Source organism: Globicephala melas, chromosome 1 (assembly GCF_963455315.2).
Source record: "Globicephala melas chromosome 1, mGloMel1.2, whole genome shotgun sequence".
Classification (NCBI taxonomy): domain Eukaryota; kingdom Metazoa; phylum Chordata; class Mammalia; order Artiodactyla; family Delphinidae; genus Globicephala; species Globicephala melas.
The window spans coordinates 14386683-14407362 of NC_083314.1; the positions used below are offsets into that span (position 1 = coordinate 14386683).

General features: G+C 39.9%; 1 protein-coding gene across 1 annotated transcript in view; it reads right to left on the reverse strand.

Annotated features, from left to right (window-relative positions):
- The window catches only part of USH2A (usherin), a 773776-nt gene that overhangs the window by 461141 nt on the left and 291955 nt on the right, over positions 1–20680 (reverse strand). The window contains exons 23-29 of the mRNA XM_060289919.1: positions 16214–16315; positions 14444–14623; positions 13310–13440; positions 10913–11186; positions 5878–6081; positions 5671–5751; positions 2863–3057 (exon numbers count right to left, since the gene is read on the reverse strand). Coding sequence (XP_060145902.1) covers positions 2863–3057; positions 5671–5751; positions 5878–6081; positions 10913–11186; positions 13310–13440; positions 14444–14623; positions 16214–16315 — 1167 coding nt within the window. The remainder of the gene's footprint in view (positions 1–2862; positions 3058–5670; positions 5752–5877; positions 6082–10912; positions 11187–13309; positions 13441–14443; positions 14624–16213; positions 16316–20680) is intronic.

A 20680-nucleotide genomic window follows, 5' to 3' on the forward strand; every position in this document is an offset into this window, starting at 1 on the left:
TCATGAGATAGAAGAGTACTGTAGCTGTCCAGGTAAGAGATTGGAATGGTTTGGCTTGGACAGTAGATAGGGGAGAGACGGATCAATTTAGCACATAGTTTAGAAAATGGAATCAATAAACAACACGGATATATGAGGTATGAACAGAATGTAAAAGTTGAGAAAAATTCTCAAGCTTAATTAACTGGGTGGCTGGAGGTGTCATTTATTGATATTGGGAATGCAGGAGGAGGACTTCAGGTTGGAGATGGTAAATTTAGAGATTACGAGAAGTCAATTGGAAATGTCAATTTTTCCAAATGTCTGCTGGATACACACATTTGGAAGTCTGGGTAGGACGTGCCTTTAGGAGTCAACAGTGTTTGTAGGATACTGGATGCTTTGTGAGTCGATGATTTTCCTGGAGCAAGACTGTAGGGAAAAAAAAAAATTAGCAAAAGAGAGAAAAGGTCCCGGATCTAAACCCTGCGGTTCTCCAAAACGCAGAGTTAAGCTTCAGAGGGAGTGGGCAAAGGACACTGAGAAAAGGGGGCCCAGAACCAGAAGGGTCAGAGAAGTGAAGAAACATTTCAAGAGACAGTAAAAAAAATCCACAGTGTAGAATGCTATCGAGCTGTGGAACCAGGACTGTAAAGTGTTCTTTGGATATCTAAACATGCAAGTTGTTGGTGTCCTCAGCATGGCAAGCGAGTGGAAGGCAGACCGTGTGAAGAAATGGGAACAAGGCCACAGATGCTTCTTGGTAGAGGCACGTTTGGGAAGAGGAGAGAAGGCACAATAGCTGGATGGGACTTTAGATCAAAGGAAGATTTTTGTCACTGCTTTGGGTTTGTTTATGTTTAACAATGGGTGTTGACAGATGGAGTCTGAATGACCTTGGGCAGAATCCAGCTGGGCAGTGTCTCTAACTTTGGCATGCACCAGCATCACAAGAGGAGGGCTTGTTAAAATGGGGATTGCTGAGCTCTACCCCACAGCTTCTGATTCAGCAGGTGTGGGCGGCCTGGAGTATCTGCATTAATAAAAAGGTCCCAGGTGAGGCTGTTGACACAGATCCAAGGACCACACTTTGTGAACGACTGCAGGAGACAGAGGTTAAAAAGATGTGAGAGGAAGAGAGACCACCAGTAACAGGTCTACAAAGGCAAGAGGAGTTGGGGTCCAGAGGACTTCTGAAGATTTTATTTTTGATAGGATAAGGGAAGCTCTGTGAAAACAGGAAGGAAAAGAGAGGAAGGTAAAAAGTAAAAATAATAATGATGGCAAATACCTATTATATGCCCAAAACCCATTAAACTGTCTTAGCATTCATTAATTCACTTAACCCCTAATAACAACCCTGTCAGTCAAAAAAAAAATGCAATTAATGCATATATTTGGTAGTAAGAAAGTGACAGAAATTCTTTATGATAGATTCTGGAGTTTTTTTGGTATCTAAGATGATCTAGTATGTAAGACTATCAGCTGAGTGTGATAAGGAAGACAGGTTAGCATTTAGAGAGTTTGAAAAAATATAAAATATTTAATGAGGAGAATGGGAGAAGGCAATTACAGACATATGGTAGGACTGGTGTCATTACTGAGTGTCCATCTGAAAATGGGGATTGAGACATTTTAGTGATAGATTGCTCATTGTTTTCCAGCCCACTTAGCTGCAACGCACAGCCTGGGCAAAGGCTTAATCAGATTGGGTTTTCATTGGATGGGTAAAATGAGGGAGGAAGGAAGTGAAAGATACCAGTTTCTTTTTTTTAATTGGTTGTGTATTTGGGCTGTAGATTCTAAGGAATCTAAAAAAACTGAAGTAAAGTTTGAGAGAGTTGACCGACAGATGTGTTAGAAAGACAATTAAGGCTACTTTATAATCCAGCAAATTTGTCAAGTTACGAAAGTCTTTGACAGAGGAAAAATACTTTTTTCTATTAAATTTGTTGATGCGTTTTACTTTTTTTTTTGGTCAAAGGCTTACATTTGACTTTCCATTTAAATGGGCCTTAACATTTCATGAGGCTGAAAACTGCTGTCTTACTACACGTGCGGGACTTCGAGCACGGCACCTTGCGCGACGTGCCTGAGTATATTTCACTCCAGCCGTTCTGCACGGCGCGCGTGCCACACCGTGAGAAATTGATTCGCTGGTTTGCCCGTCAAACTGCCGGTGCTCTAGTACTCCTCTACCTTGACATAATTAGGTTTAATCAACAATTTTACAATAAATAACAGGGCTGTGAACTTGGGCTAGTCCCAACGAGCGAACTTTTGCATGGTGAAATAGGTCGCTGGCCCCATGTGTACACGTAGGATTGCTAAAAGATACATCTTTTTAGGATGTATAAAGATCCTAGGTACAAGGACCTGATTAAGGGCATGAGGGCCCTGTGACCTAATCTTTTGGGGATGGCGAGAATATCATCCTTGTAATGAAGCTATCCATAAGAGCCCATAACCATTATAGAATTATCCTTTCCATCCGAGATAGATAGAGGTGTCCATATCATTAGATGACCCTTGTTGGTTTTTTTTTTTTTTTTTTGCTGTACTCGGGCCTCTCACTGTTGTGGCCTCTCCCGTTGCGGAGCACAGGCTCCGGACGCGCAGGCTCAGCGGCCATGGCTCACGGGCCCAGCCGCTCCGCGGCATGTGGGATCTTCCCGGACTGGGGCACGAACCCGTGTCCCCTGCATCGGCAGGTGGACTCTCAACCACTGCACCACCAGGGAAGCCCAATCCTTGTTGTTCTGAATCAGGCAAAATATAGGAATCTTTGATGCGTTGGGGAAAAAGCCTTGAAGGACGTTTTTATCTAAAGTCAAACCAAAAAGAAAATTAATAAGACCTACTCCCTTGAGGAGTCGCCTTTACCTGTGAAGGTGCTGGTATCAACAAGCTCAGAGCTGGCAGAGGGCAGGCGGGGCGGACCGGCAGCATCTTCACTGTAGGCTCTCAAAATGTACTTCTCAATTACACCTCTAACCACAACAGGTTCATCCCAGGTCACCTCGATGCTATAGCCGTTTATGCTGCGGACTCTTGAGGGAGTTGGCACACTTTGTGGAGCTGTGAAAGGATAAAAGAGAAAATAGGGGAAACGGCAGTTCTGAGAAGACTATCACTCGTATTCTTCACTTTTAATGGCCGCAGTAAATCAGACTCGACCATTAGCATAAATACAATTTATTAGAGTTGTAACTTTTCAGCACTGATTTAATATGACTGCACATCTTGAGCCATTCAGTTTAAGCGATATTTCAAAACCATCAAAACTCCATTGACATCACGTTCTTTCAAGCCTTGTCCAGGTTTTCCAAAAACATTTAATGTATCCGACATGTTTTAAACATCACTCATAAAGAAGGAGGTGGATGGTAGGCAGCTAACAAGTTCAAACAATATAATGATGTACCCCTTTGAAGCAAGATAATTAGACTGTTATTATACACAGTGGTTTGACACTTTTATATTGTCGATGTATTAGCCAAAAAATATCACAAATGTGGTGATTGTACTGTACTTGAAGGTCTGATCCCGTTTGCCAAATTCAATTGTTTTTCCAACTAATTTTAAAAAAGCAAAGTTCTACCAGATAGGATATATCCCTAATTGCATTTAGGCGGGGTAGAGGAACTGGTGCCCTTGAGATTCTACAAAATCATTTTCCTCGGAGCATCACAAAATAACACCACCAAACGAGGCAAGTTTAAAGGAACTTGCTGCGAAACCTCACTTATAAGCCAAATGCCCTCATTTAAAAAATCTATAACCTTTAATTATTAATTAGGTATTTCTATGGTTCTGATCAGTAACGACTTCAGCACAGCTGACTGCACTGGGAACACTGAGAAAAAGCCCAAGGAACTTCATGGCAGGATGATGGATGAGAGACAGGCTCTGACCGCTCCTGGACTCCTGAGCCCTGTCGATGGAGAATCACTCTGGTTTCCCTCCGTCAAATAGCCTCCTTCTCTGCCTTTACTGTTCAGGCCAATAAAACAGGACAGTTTTAAGGGAAACAATGTGAACGTAAGGGATGTGAGGAAGCACAGAGGCGGAGAACCACTGTCTGAGCAGGTAAAACACCACAGGCGCTTCTGGAAACACACAGGCTACACAATCAAGTTGCAAGTAATGGGACAATGGGAGTGATTTTGATTTTATTAGTTCTGAAATGTGGTCCAGAGCAAAGTAGAGTCCTGTCTAACAGATGGTCTTCTCATAAGGGACAGAGCAAAACTGACTCAAAAATAATTAAATAGTGCAATTATTCTCCAACCCATGGGAGCATGTAGCCGCTTGGTGTTGTGGTCAGATTGTAAATATGAATTTATGGCATACGACTTTGTGGTCAGATCATGGCTATAAATTCAGAGCTCTATTTGCATACTTTCTCGGTGGTACTCAAAATGGAGACTATTAAGCTACGTAAGTGATGCACTTTCTAGACACCTATTTACGTTGTTGAATTAGACTGAAAGCAGGCTTTATAGTATATTTGTTAATAAAGTAGAGAAGTGTGAGATAGGGGCAGAGGACATGCCAGTAACAAATGAATATTTTACATCAGAGCTTTTTCCAAGCTCTAAAGTTGAAAAGGATTTTAAGGGATCATTCCGTGCATTGTGTTGCCTATAAATAGATGATGATTTAAATCATCCTGGAAAAGTGTCAAGTTGGCCTCTTCTGGAAAATCTGTAGGCAGACAGCTTTGAAAATTCTTATTAGTAGCCCATCTCAGTACTTAATTATCTCTTAGATTAAAAAGATTCCTCAAAGGGTGCCTGTATTAGTAGCCCGTTATTGATAATAAGTATGAGAGGGTATCTTGGTAAAAAACACATCTTTAGACAAATCGTGACTTGCTAAGGATAATTTTCTTCAAGAGGCACAAGTGTCAATCATATGGAAATGTATTTGTCTTTCTGACAAATAAATATTTTCTCCAAAATGGTAGAAGGCTACTGATTTCACAAAACTTTTTTTAACGAATGCCTCCCTGTGATGGTAATATGGGAACAGATTCTGTGGTCCCTGTCAGAAGGACAAAGCACTTACAAATCAGTTATCTGAGATTAGCTCTAATATAGTAGTCTGTTTCCTCTTTGTTTCCGCATTCAACTCAAAACAAACAAACAAACAAAAATTAGACCACTCAGCAATTTCTATCATGGGAGAGTCATTCTAAGACCCTAATAGTAAGCACCACGGCAAACACCTGCCATGATGTGATAAAAGACACATCCGCTTCCAACCAGGGTGCAGGTTTCAAATGTGCTCTCCACTGGGGAGGCAAGGGTCTATCACCCCTACCTAAAGGTAATCCTGATTTTAGCTTTTCGGGGTCTAAGCAGTTGGGAAAGATTTCCTATTCTTAGATAAATTACAGTCGATGTGGGCCTATTTCATCTTTAAGAGCAACCTGAACTTACTTTCTTCTGCATCTGAAGAGGAAAGAATCAAGCCTGAAAAAATCCTTATTAAATACTTGAAAAATCAAAAGCAAGGATCTGCTAAGCATTTTTACCAACGACGGGTGCCTTTGCAATCCAGGGCGTGCTCTGTCACAAGATTATAAACGTACTGCTGGCTTCACGGGTGAGAGTCCTTCCTTTCCTATACATGCACCGACGTGTGCATTTGTGTGCACATACACGTGTTAAGATAAATAGTATTTACCTGCTCCTGTTGTACGGCCCCGACTCCAGTCGCTAGGTACTGAACCTCCTTCGTGGGAGGCTGTGACTCGATACAGGTATTCTTCAATGGAAGTAAGAAGTAGAAGGTTAACATACGACTCGTGTAGGCTAGTGGTGGGCTGGCAGGGAGGGAAGAGGGGACGAGGAGGGGACGTGGGACATTGAATTTGGGGCATGTCCACATTACCCGTGAAAGGCTGGAGACCACTCTCATAAACGCTCTGCTCTTCTCCCCGATAAACCAGGATGGAGTCATTTCCCCTGCAGTTAACGGCACTGTCAGTTGACAGGCATCCATCCAGATTGACTCTGATAGCACCGCTGGACACAGATGCCAAGTTAACGACAGCACCCCGTGCAAACTGCACATCTTTCATGCAACCACCGAAACCTAGCAAATAGTAAGGGATGAATGTCACATAACGGGCTTGAATCATTAATTACCAATCATTTTTTTGCCTCCTGTAGTACTACGTTTTGATGAAATTGTGCAAGGGGGGGGCTTTAAACATAATTTTTAAACTTCCAAGTCTTGTTTGGGAGATCCTTTATGCCTCCCCCTGCTTTTTTTTCAGGCTAAGCTGTTGCAGGAAATAGTTATATTTATGTTATTTTGAAAAAATATATAAGCTGATAATTGTAATTCGACTGAATTAGATTCAACTGAAAAGTATGTATTATATCTCTTTAGGAACACATTTTTACGTTTATTCCCATGAAATAAAATTTAGGCAAGTACACATTATCGTGAGGGGGTATCTACACGTCCCTCCATCCTGGAAAATTAAGTTACCTGTATAAGTCAGTGTCTAAGTGCCAAAAAATAGTATTTTAATGAGCATGATTATCTTATTGGGGAAAATATACATTTTGAGGTTCCTATGAATAGTAGGAGGAAGAATACAGTCTCAAAATATACTAAAATCCTGAGATATTGCTATGAATTCCATAACGATCATTTCATAGACAGAGAACGAATCTCAGTTAAATCAGGGAACAAGGGAGCTACGACTGTGCTCTACCATTTTCACTGAGTTCCATAATCTCGACTGTGCAAAACGATCACCAGTTTTAGGTTCATGTTCTCATGACAGGGACCAAATTCAGCTGTGGCAACAGCAACACAGGAGGTTTCCTGGAATGTGTATTCTACTCAGTCAACTTTAGAATGACCACGGGGCATTCAGTTCTGGGAAGTTTAACAGAGAATGTGGAGGAGGTGGGTTTGAAGTGTGCACTGCTTTTTTTTTTTTTTTTAGAGAACCATAGGGCATCCTGTCAGCCAGGGAACAGCAGTGGCTTTGAATAACTTGCTATTTTGTGTAAACAGAGATCAGTTCTGTGCGGTTTGGCAGTACTCTGCTCAGAAAACTGCCCACAATTGTCAAAGAAGGGACAAACAGACTGTGTTTGAGATCGCTGGAGCACACACTCTCTTTCTTGAACAAAACACTGTCAAGTCTGAAAGGCCCCAAACACACGATTAGTTCTTTTCAAGATGAAAGCACGTCGGCAGGAAATGGAAATAAAACATAATGCAACGCCGAACAGTAAAATAAGTTAACGGTAACAATGACCGTATTGTTCTCTTCAGTATTTATATGGTGTGTTATTCTGTCTTATAACACTTTAAGTCGAAGCCTATTTCCTTTTAAATGCCTTTGCTATTATTCACGTTCCTTTAGGCCCGACTGACCAATACTGCTAGTCTATCTTCAACACACAGTAGATACTCAGTAAGTTGGGTGAATTGAATTGAAAGCAATGAAGCTCAATATAAAAGCATCTGCTTGAAAATGCAGATGCTAATTTCTTTACCAGTAGTAATCTTCTGATGGCCCAGAGCTGAGTCACCTAACTCCTCTGTCCTCGAGTTTCCCTATCAATAAAATGTGAACAGTGGAAAGATAGCTTTGGCAAACGTCAGTGTGCCCGTATAAGAAATGTCCCATGATGGCTCAAGAGGTACAGAATTTCAGGTTCGTAGGATGAAGAGTTCTAGAGATCGATGGTGGCGATGGTTGCTCAAAAACGTGAATGTACTAGATGCCTGAACCGTACATTAAAAATGGTTAAGATGGTAAATCGTACGTTAGGCGTACTTTATTACAAGTAAACATGTTAAAAAAATTTTTTTTAAAGAAATGGTCTTAAACATTAATACACAAGATGCAAATTTAAATCTGGGAAAGGCCACAGAGGTAGGCTTCCTTCACGCTGGAGATAAAGAAAAAAAAGTCCAGAAAGTGACAGGATGAGGTTTCTAAGTAGGAATCCTCCTTAGGAAATGGGATTCTGGCCTCAGGCCTTTGGGGGTGCAGATGCCTGGGCTCTAGTGTGGGGTCCTCACAGTACTACCCTCAGGGCAGTCAGAGGGTTTGGTCAAAGTTTGCGCCATTCTCCCAACTCTGCACGGTCAGAAACCCTCCCACCGGAAATACTCCCCAACGACCTCTAAAATATGAATGGGCTGCGAGGATAAAAACAGGGGAGAGGGCCTGTCTGTGGGAAGACTAGTGATGCCTCCTTTTCTTGCTTCCCTGCCTTTGGGAAAATCATAAGCGACTCCCCACACCCATCCTACCCCCGGTCTCTAAGTAACTGGAAGGTGGACAAGAACCCTGAGTTGACAGATCAGAGAGACAGTAGCTGTTCACGGGGAAGCGGTCCAACGATGGGACACTTGGGCTCACAGGATGGCTGACTCTCAGCCCCACTCCTGACCTCTCTGCTCAGGGCTTTGGACAGACCATAACCTGGGAGACCACATGCCATGGCCTGCTCACTCTCAACCCAGAGGTGAGTGCTGTCCCAAGTGTTAGTCCTAGATAAATGCCCATGATCTGAGGTGGTACCTCTTCAGCAAATTAAAACACAGAGGAAAATTCATTTGCATTGGATTTAAAGGAAGACTGCAACATTAACGGATATAAAAAATAGCTCTAGTAGGACCACAAAATAGAGCCTTTGAAAAAGGATGCTAATGGAGAAGCGTAGAAAGGTTTTTATGACTACTGATAGTGGATTGAAAAAACTACAGGGAAGTGAACATGATTAGTTTTAATTGCAATTTACTACGTGCATGAAGCACCTCTATATTGTGAATATTCTCCTGCTCACTGTATGAAACATGCAGTTAGGGCTTCCCTGGTGGCGCAGTGGTTGAGAGCCCGCCTGCCGATGCAGGGGACACGGGTTCGTGCCCCGGTCCGGGAAGATCCCACATGCCGCGGAGCGGCTGGGCCCGTGAGCCATGGCCGCTGAGCCTGCACGTGCAGAGCCTGTGCTCCGCTGCAACGGGAGAGGCCACAACAGTGAGAGGCCCGAGTACCGCAGAAACAAAAACAAAAGCAAAAACATGCAGTTATTTACATAACTCTTACTATTCAAAACATCTGAGTCAGAATCTTAGAGGATAAAGGCATAAAATCTGCATTTTAAATAACCTTTCCATGCAATTCCAATGGATCCTGAATAGTAATAATAATAATAGCTAATTTTATTGCGTTCTTACTATATTCCAGCTACTATACTTCAATATTTTATAAGTGGTTTGAGAACCACTGATATGGATGATACTGCAATGATAAAAATTTAGTATTATCCATAAATAAAATATCTTTCAGTATCACAGTCTTAGTCATAGTGTAGATTATGTTGTTCCCCTTGGGTCTATGTTGATGTTTTAAACTTCCATCATTATCGTCTTATAATTCCAATTTTAGCCATGTCTCTAGGACCACCATAACAATGGGTTTTGGTGTACTTTGAGAGTAAAATGCCCAACATACAGGGGATTTTTCCTAGATGTAAACAGAATCAAGTAATTTTGCTCCTATAAAGAGTTTTCAAGCTCTTTCTAACCTCAGAAGCCTGAAAACCAGAAGAAGCCCTTATATGAATGTAATATTTTTAGCTGCTGTTACATCTTAAGTGCCTTGAAAATGTCATTACTGTCTTCCACCCCAGATATTCATTAACTCCTACTAGTACCCTTCTAAACGTCTCCTTAGACCTTGCCATATATTTTCTATTCAAAGGCATTTAAATCTTTATGTACTTACCAAATAGTCAAAGACTGCTTCGTGGAAATTTTAACCGTTCAGGGTGCATAGTTTTTGAAATACAGAGAGAACATTTTCTACACAGGAACATGCTTGGTGGCAAGCTGGAAGTTTCTGTACTTTCCCCACTTGATAGAAAGGAACATTGGCCAATGCCCATGAAAGAGAGCACTTGACTATAATAAGGAGAGTGGGCTTTGACACCAGGCTGCCCGAGATGGTTAGGCTCGCCACCTGCTTAGTAGTCATTGACCTTGGGCAAGTTACTTTCCTCCCTGCCCCCAAGTTTCCCCATCTGTAAAGTGGGGATACAGATAATAATACCTGCCTCATGGGTTTGTTATGAAGAACTGACCCACTTATTCTCACATTAGGCTCTCAGAACCATGCCTGTCACACAGTATGAACTCACTTACTGTTAGCCTTTTTTAATCAATAATTTCTCTGATTATGTTCAAACTCCTTACATGAGTTAAAGGCTTGCTTTAGTCGTAAGTCACACATTCACGTACTTTTCCTTTCGTTGCTGGTTATGGATAATAAATGACACACAGACTTTTCACAAGTGTGTTTGAAATTCAAGTAAACCCACACTTTCATGTGCTTTGCTGCATGAGAGCTCCATGGAAATGCATGGAGACAAACAGCATTGACGTCAGAAAAAGCTCAGGGAATTTAAGGCCATTTTTCTTGGCTGTACACACCAACCTAATTTATTTTTTAATCTGTAAATACAGATAATGATCAGTATTTAAAAGAACCAGAACCACGTGTGTTCAAGAAAAACATACGAGTAAATATATTATATATATAATATATACAATAATTATAATATATAATAGTAATTTATATATATACACATGTGTACACACATACATACATATATATAAATTACAATTATATTTGATGAAGATATGTTAGAATAAATATATTGATTGTAAACACAGATGAGAGCACACCCTTAAGGGCAACATACAAAACTATTTGAAGAAGTGTTTTATTATTTTTTATTTTTAGAGCTTAAAATTCTTCCAGAAAAGGGGTGAGTAGGTATTGCTTTCAGCCTGATTCGACTGCTTTGTCTTGAAACACAGAACCACCAAGACCCGGTAGGACCAGGGCTGTACTAACTTGGGAATTCCTCCCGATGGAGTTTACCTTGTTCCAGCTTCAGGTGTTTATAAGACTCGTGCAGCTCCTGTGGGGTTCCTCCCACATAGACGGGGGAATTCACCATCAGTGGCTGAGCTCTGGACTCTGACACGCGCTCCATCAGTTCATTCATGCTTGTTGATAGGACGGAACCTTTTTTTTTAATGATCACTTTATTCCACCTTCCGTCACAATAGGACAGCCCCAGCCAGAGATCCACTTGTGTAAAGGTAAGACTAGTATTTAACCGGAAGCTCAATATTCCACTCTTCAGTTCCATCTGTATTTCATATTAAAAAGAAAATAGGTATATAAAAGGACTGCAGAATGGCAGTTTGGAAGAGAACAGAAGGTCAACTTCTTGAAGAGAAGCAAGAAATTTCCCTGAAAGAACTCTATAAAAATGTCCCACTTTATTCTAAGCAGAACTGGAGTAACACATAATGAAGTACTCTGCAAGCTTATAATTGACATGACGGATGTTGTAATGAGTCAAACAAATTTATACCCAGTAATGATGATACGATGTAATGCAATACTACATAGGCAAAACCATTTTTTTTTTCTTTTTGATGCAGTATAGGTAACAGATTAAACCCTAGCATAAGTGACTGAATGACTGAAGAGAACAGTTTAAACTATGACTCTATTTTTATTTGAATCTTTAGAAAATGAGAAAATACTACTTCATATATCAATTTAGTTTCAGGGAAAAATATGACAAGACAATAAGAAAATGAAATGTCAAGCCTGATTAAGCTTATTTTAACTGGCTGGTGAACTCAATTTCAAATTTGTAAAATGTATTTTGATTCAATATTTCAGTGTTACTATTCTAAATCTAACTAACCTAATTGCTTCTATGTCTATTCTTTCAGGTTAAAGTGCCATTTTCTAATACGAACATATTTTACTCACATTTTCATGGCAAAGGAAATGCCTCCATGTTTTTCTTCAAAATTTTACTCAATAACTATTTTACCTACTATGCTTTTATTTTGTTAGAAGTCAAATTAGTGACCATAAGGTACTTAAAAATTTGAGATCATGTCAATGAAACAAATTAAATAATATATAAAAAATTATTGCTTTTCTATGTAAAAATCATCTTTGTGAAGTACATCGGGTAAACAGTCATTCATTTTTTTATCCTTTCATTCAATAAATATTGATTCCCCTACTATGTTCTGAAAACCTGCTACTACAAGAGAAATTGCCCCCAAGAACTGCACTGTCTTAATAGCAGAGGCAAACATGTGCGGTAATATTATAAACAAGATGGGGATGGGGCGCAAAGAGATCGGAGAGAAGAAACACATTTTGTTCCCTGGGAATTGGCAAAGGCTTGAAGTAAGGTTTTTGGAAGTATGTAAGATTCATGGAGAATTTCCAGCAGGAAGATTAACGTGTTCAATGGCATGGGGACATGTACGAGCACATTAGGTTTAGAAAAAGATACAAAATTAGATAAAAGGATACATATGGGGGAAAGAGAAAGAAAGGGTTCTGCCAGGTATGGCAGAAGCAAAATTTTGGAGGATTTTGAGTGATATGGAAAAATAATCATTTTTCTCTTGTCTGTCTGACGCCAAAAGCCCATATTCTTTCTACTAATATCTTACACTAAAAGTTCACCCTGCTGGTCATAAGAAGTACATCCTATAAAAATGTTCAGAGTAGCCTTATTCACCATGGCAAAAACATGGGAACGACCACTACTTCATTGAAAAGAGAAGAGATATATTATTACCCAGCCATGAAAAATACACGGAGAACATGAATAACTCAGAAACAATGTCAAGGGCTAAAGCAATTGTCTAAAGATAGAAACTTTTACAAATTTCTAAAACAAAGATTTTTAGGCATTCACTCATGATGTTCAAACTATAAAAATGCAAGGAGATAATAAACACAAAATTATGATTACATATTACCTCTAGAGGGAGACAGGGAAATGGGCTAAGAGATGGCCTAGAGGTAGATGCAAAAATTTGATAATATTTTAGTTCTTGGGTTGGGTGGTAGGTTCATGAGTGTTCATTGTACTATTATATTTTATTTTATATGTGTGTGTGAAATATTAAATATATTTCACTATTACATAAAAGATAATGAAGGAACATTTTTCGTATATTGGGAAGGTAAATTGCATTTCCTCAATTCCTAATAATTAGCCTGTTTTGTTAAAATTATAACTTTCAAAGTATAATGGTCATTTAAAAAAATCATCATGGTCCTAAAATACAAAATGTTTCACAGGATTCCAAAAGTGAAAATGACATGGGGGTAAAAATAAAAGCAAAAGTGAATTTGGAAAGAAACCCTAATTAAGTATAATGTAAACACATGGTTTATTGATTTTAAAGTTGGATCTAACATTTTTAAGTAAATTAATTAACATACAGCAAGAAAATCAGGTCCATCTTTGTTGTAAACGAAAAGAAGCAATCCATTCAATTGGTCAGTTCTGAACTTAAAGGAAATTTCAAAGTCCATTCCACCATGAAACAAATATGGATAAAGTTCCAGGAACCCTTTAGAGAAAAAAACATGTACAAATTAGCATTTGCAAGCAATACTGTTTGCATCGTAAGGGTGTCATAAGACAACGTTAGGACATATTCTGTCGTTGAATAAATCTCTCACAAAAGAAGATGCAGATCAATGTTAAGAAATTCACCTTGTAATGTACAGAAGTAGCAGAATGAACTTGACATACCTTTTAAGAGGAAGCGAGTTACTAAGTCATGGATACAATTAAGACTATTACTAGCTTATCTATTAACAATAAGTAGTTGCAACTCCGGATAATGACAGTGATGAGAAAAAGCAACGAAAAAGTGCACAGAGTATAATATTATTTAGCTTTCTGTTCTGAAGGTAGTTTAACGAACCTAATATCTAACCAACTTCGTTATAAATGTAGCAGGCAATAGTGGGCCTTTATTCCAAAAATAAGCCACGGTGGCCAAGTCACCACATTCCCTTCCACTCCTTACCCTGGGTGGCTGCTAGACAGAGACTGTAGGTGGCACGTATGCCGGGCACACTATGTCTCACCTTTGCCACAGCCTTTGGAGCAATGGCAGTGATGGTGGTCATATTCTCTAGCTCTCCCTTAAGGCCCTACTTACCCCATCACGCAGCTGAAATTTTACTCTTAGGAACACTGTCAGTCTATACCATGGGATAAAACAGATATTGTGTGGATTAGCCTGACAAAACTCCTTTGACACATCTGAGTAAAACTATATTCTAAATAAAAAAGTGGACTTACAAATGGACATTAGTGGCACTACCATAGGTAAACCCCAAACTGCCAGAGATCTTACACATGAATATGTATTTATGAGTCTTACTATTTATATTATATATTCAGACGTTGAGAATATATGTATGGGTATCAGGGCGTAACTAGGTATTTCTGAGATAGCAGGTTCATATGAGGTCAAAATAATTGTATCAGGAGAGATTAAATTACACCAAAGATAGAACATACAAGCTAAGCAATGACCAGTGTGTATTTTAGAACCTTACCTGTCCCTAGGAACTGAGCTCCCTCTTGTAATGAAGTGGGGCATCCCTCCCAGTTGTTATACACGTTGATTTGCTCTTCAGAACTCTGCCAAACCAGACGCCCCCAAGCAGCAGAGGGATTATAATTCTTCATAAAATATACATCCTTGAGACAGCCCACAAAACCCTTTCGGATTATGTCTGCAGGGGTTGAGAGATATCAAGAAATATGTTTTCTGAGAAATTCTTTTCAAGCAATGAATTTGATGTGCTATTAAAATCAAAGAAATAGGCAATAGCTCTCACTACCTACTTACTACAAATTTTAAAAAAATTTCTTCTTTTAAGATTTTTTTTTGATGTGGACCAATTTTAAAGTCTTTATTGAGTGTGTTATAATACTGCTTCTGTTTTATGCTTTGTTTTTTTTGGCTACGAGGCGTGTGGGATCTTAGCTCCCCGACCAGGGATTGAACCCGCACCCCCTGCATTGGAAGGCGAAGTCTTAACCACTGGACTGCCAGGGAAGTCCCCAAACTTCTTAATAACTCATGTAAACACCACACCATCAGCTAGGGTAGGTGGTAACAACTGTAATGTTTCGCTCTGGTTCAGACTCATCTTATCTGCAGAAACAGATGTTTGCACAAAAACCCTGGTTTTATAGTAATAGCAAGACTATTGCCTCTTGAACTAACAAGGAGATCTCATCTGCCACTAGTCTTAAAAATAAATGTGCAATAACACATTTTAAAAGTAAGATTTAAAGGAAGTCTATCTATTAAATCTACAGTTTATAGTTTAGTTCCCTCGCCATTTTGACCTAGTCTGTTACACAAGTAAAGCAATAATTTCATTTCATTTTTAGGAATTAATGTAATGTTAAGCTTAATTTTTGAACTCCCCAGACCAGGTAAGTGTGGGGTTTAAGAACACAGTAAGTAGGGTGGTCATAAGAGGTTGGGAAAGAGAGAAAGTGAGCAAATGAGAGAATTAGAGAGCAAAAAAAAAAAAAAGCAGAGAGGGCGAGAAGGCGCCTGAAGCTGAGGTTGCATTTCATATGGCAGTGTCCTTACAGGTCAGTGGAAAGCTTAGCTCTCAGCTTTTGAGTTCATGACCTGATCTTAGGGAGGGTATTCACCAGCAATCAAAGTTTTACAAGGTCAATTTATATGCGCAATGTCAAATTATTTATTTATAATGGACAGATGTCATCTACAGGAGGGATACTTGGTATTGGGGTATGCTCTCCTCCTCATGCCTGGATATACCAGAGACGAGAATTGTGCTTGGTGGGCAAATAACTATGACAAAGACTCTCTTCTCTCTTTCTTTCAATCTGTGTATGTGTGTGTGTGTGTGTGTGTGAATGTTTTCAAGAGACTTCTCCACCAGTCTACAGTAGCCAAATGAAAGCCCTCTCACTCTACAGGTATTTCTAAGGAGGTAACTATAACCGGTCTTGAGGATTTAAATATATTCTTCTCAAAAAATTCACTGAAATTTTTTGATCCCTAAATATCATAGCTTTGACTGAAATTAGTATAATTCATTTCAGCAAAAGTTTAATGAACTCCTTTTACATATCAAGAACTGGGTACTAAGAATTGAAATCCAAGTAGTACATGGTTCCTTTAGAAAAGAAGAGACCTAAAGGAAATTTTTGACATACTGATGTAGGAAATACAGTATGAGATAGAAAGTAATACTATTACCCATACTTTAAAATAATGCAACTTGATTCTAAAATGTGGTGACAACATATAAATTCTATACCTTTCCCAAACTCACCAGAATCCTTCCTGAGGATGGTATAACCCTGCGGCAGCCCTCCCACAAACACTCCTGTGTTCTCTCCAATAACAGTACTACCATTCAGGGTGGCCGAGGAGCCTATGGATGGAAAAGGAGATGAGAATTCCAACTTCAGCAGGATAATCTATTTCTACAAATTTAACAAATGACTAAACCCTTCCCTGGGCTTCTGGACACCACTCTTTCTTGGTTCTCTACATATCGGTTACTTTTCTTCACTGGTTCTTCCTCATCACCCCAACATCTTGATGCTGGAATGACCCAGGCTTCCTCCGTTCTCAGATCTCTTTCGCCACCTACACAGATACCCTAATTCCCTCTAGAAGAATGATGAGAGAACTGGGTACCTGTGCTAATTCCCAGTGCCAAAGATCAGAAGGGGCCTGGGTCCTTGACTGTGTTGTATAACAATGCAAATCCGTTAAAATGTTTATTTTACTCCATCATTTTTTGGGAGAAGGGGGATTTTTTTTTTTTTCAGAGCCCAAACAACTCTAATTAGCCCTACTTATATCTGGGATCTTGGCTTTAAATACCATCTTAAGCTGACAACTCCCAATTTTTTTATCTCTAGTCTGGAACTCTTCCCTGAACTCAGATCCAGGAATCTGCTTGATATTTCCACTTGGATGCCTCATAGGTACCTAAGACTTAACATGTTCAAACCGAAATCTGAACATCTCTCTTTGAATCTGCTTCTCCCACTAACTTGCCCACCTTAGTTATGGTAGTTACAGTCTAAAGGCCCCAAACATTGCAGTCATGCTCTACATTAGGGGTTAGCAAAAGTCTTCTGTAAAGAGCAAGGTAGTATGTACTTTCCTCTTTGTAGACCACACAGCCTCAAGCAGCCATAGACAATACCTAACCAATGGGTGCAGTTGTCGCCAATAAAGCTTTATGAAAACAGGCATGGGCTGGATTTGGCCCACAGGTGGTAGTCTGCCAACCCCTGCTCTACCTCAATCAAATTCCTTAACATTTACAATACAACCAGATTTCTCATTATATCCACAATTCCTTCCCTGGTTCAAGAAACGATCATTTCTTGTCTGGATTATTTTAGAATTATTGCAGAAGCCTATTTGCTGGGTCTCCATGCTTCTGTAACAAATTAATAAGCAGAAACCTCAATTAAATAGAGTCGGGAGACCAGAAGGTAGAGTTCTCACACCTTGTAATGAAGGCAAACCCAACAGGAAGAAGAAAGACTTTTCTTTCCTGGCAAGGACTCAGCCAATGAAAAATCATGAACACTTTGTTTACTATAGTCCCCCCAGCTTCCTGTTTACCCTCTGTAAAAGTTTTCTCCCTCCCTTGCCATGCGGGACTTGCACTTGGATTGCCATGGTTGTAGACCCTGAATTGTGATCCTCTGCTGATCCCCAATAAACCCATCTTTGCTGAAGAAATATCTGACAGTCCATTTGTTTTAGGTCAACATTTTGGTGGACCCTATGGGGACCAGAGAAAACCCCTGAAGGCTCCAGTTCTGGTGAACAAACAGGTGTGGTACCCACAAAGAAGCCCACTGTGCTCACTGCTTACCCACTGTGCTCACTGCTCTTACCAACTCTGGAGTTTGAAGGTAAATCTTTCTCCTGGATCTGAGCTCACACCCTCTTTGCATTTGAAGCTCTCCAGCCTTTATGCAAGTTCTGCTTAAAGGTTTTTTCTGGTTAAGGCCTTGTTCTGTACCTGAGTACTCATTTGGAACTTCAGTCTAATTTTGAGATCAGACTGTTTCAACCAAGACTGGCTGAGAAGTCATCAGCCCGTTCCTTCAGGAACGAGGCTGCTTCACTGAAACTCTGCTGGTTTTTCAGGCTTCAGCCCATTCCTTTGGAATTAGGGTTGTTCTTTGGAAATGACTGAAAAGCCTTGGGCCTGGTTTCTACAGGGCCAAACTGTTTCCCTAGAATTGGCTGGTATTAATTTGCATGCTGTTTGAGTTGCGAGCAGTTTGATTTGAACTGTGAGCTGTTTAAAAATTAATCTTTCACTCTGGAGACAAACTTCTGAGTAATGAGATACCAGTTATCTACATATTTTGAGCGAGCCCCCCGCCGACAGGGACTCTGGACAATTTTAAGTTTAAAAAGTTTGGTCTTTCCTCATGTGCATTTCCAACTAAATGGACCAAATTGACCTAAGGCAATTTAGAATATCAATGGCCATTATGGGGAATTTCTGGAATCCTCAAAGTTAATTGGACTACAATAGCTCAGAAATTCCCAGAACTGAATAGTATGCCTATTTTGATTGGCATGTTGAGGTTTCTAAATGTAATTAGGAGCTTAAAATTGTCTGTCAGCAAAATGAGATTTTAAGATTAACTGAGGCAAACATGTGGATAAAGAAAGACAAAGTGGCTCTCCACACCTCAGGTTTTCCTTCCTTGGCTTCTCTGTCTCAGGCTCGACCTCTGGTACCATCTTGTCTCTCTTCCTCAGCTCCTCATGGCCAGACTCATCTGGAACCATCTTTCTCCTTTCCTTCTCTACTGCCTATGCCTCCTCAGACCCTCAGTCCCCCCTCCCCCCACAATAATTCTCTCACCAAACTTCCCCTTTCTCTGAAACTTTCCCCACTCCCTTTTCCTCTGAACTTATCAGAACCTGTCCCTTTAAAATTAAGCCTTCTAAGGTTCCAGAAGCTAAACACTTAATTTCTTATATTCCCTGGACTAAAGCTGAACTGCAAGCCACAGTCAAAAATATACCCAAAGTAACTGAAGATTGTCACAGATTTGCTGAGGAATTTAATGTAGTCATTCAAACTTATCAACTTGGTTTCTCTGACGTACCTTAGCTAATTCATAGGTTTGTTGGTGATGGCCAGACCCAGCATTGGATCAGAACTGCTAATTGGGAAAATCCTGAAAGGTCTCTAGGATAACAACCAGGAGATCAGCCCTCTAACTTACTATATGATCAGGCTTGAGCAATCACTAGGTGACTTCATTGAGCAATTCCTAGGGTTTTTCCAAAGACTGTCAACTGGAACAAAATTCAGGCTTGCACACCAAACTCTGATGAACCTGTTCATTATGATTACAATTGAATTCAGATTATTTTTATGCAAAGTTTTGGTCTTCTTCCAGATGTTGATTCCACCTGGGTAGCTTTTAATTCCATGTTTATTAATGGGCCAAACTGGGATCTTTCCTTTCTAATGAAAAGGACCAGGATGGAATGGAAAACTCTGTCCCATCTAGTTTTGATTAATCTGTCAAAACTGCTCTCTCACACTATAGCTGAATCACCGAAAAGGAAGACTATCTAAATTCTTAAACTTAAACTACGCAAATGAAGGCTCCTAAATGAAACTAAAATCCTCCTAGTTTCTGGTATTATTGAAAATAGCCAGGATATTGGAAAAGAGACTGTTACAAATTTAAGTGCTTTCAGTGTCTTCAGCCCTCTGACTAACCTTTCCAATATCCGCCAACTACTCAATGACAGGCTCTGAGGAACTATAGGGGCTCTTCCCAATTCTCCGTCTTAATCAGCTTAAAGAAATGTTTCTCAAGATTGGGGTTGAATCTCTTCCAGTCCTAATGGTCACACACTCAGTGCTCCAACCCATTACTAAAAAGCAGCCTCTGCCTCTGAGTACCAACACAGTTCAAATAGTGGCAATCTCTAACGAATCTCAAGAGGCTCTTGTCTCTGAACCTATTCCCTTTCCTTTAGGCCCTTTGAGAGACACACATGTATTTTTCTCCTTAGTTCCTCTGCCCCTACCCATTTATTGGGCTGAGACTTCTTGGAGAAGTCTCATGCTGGAAATTCTTTCTTCCAAAAGGAGGAGATAATCTAGAATTTGACAGTAGCCATCAAAATCACCAACCAGGTAAATTAAATGACCCCTCTGACATCTTTTATTTGTTCTGTCTCCGACAGTTCTAGAGCGGATTTTGGAAACACTGATCATGTGTCCCTATTGAATCAGCCACCACCATCTTTATGGGCAAAATCTCCAACTGATATTGGCAAACTTCAAAGAGCACCCCTTCCCATCAAGATTCAAATAGATCCCTCAAAACCTCTTCCCAGAATTAATCAATACCCTATAAGTAAAGAAACCCTTCAAGGCATAAAGCCTGTAATAGAAGATTATAAGGCTCGAAACCTCATTATGCCTGTACTAATTCCTGTGAGGATGCTATTTTACCTGTGAGAAAACCTAAGGGCTGAGGGTAGAGGTCTGTCCAGGACCTCTGAGCAATAAGCAACATTGTTATCCCTAGACGCCCTGTTGTTCCTAATCCTCAGACGTTCTAACATCCATTCCCACTGGAAGCGAATTCTTTACTGTAATTGATTTATGCAGTGCATTCCTTAGTATTCCACTTGATGAAGACAGCCAACACCTTTATACCTTTACTTGGGAAGAAAAACAATTCACCTGGACAGTAATGCTCAGGGTTTTACTGAGAGT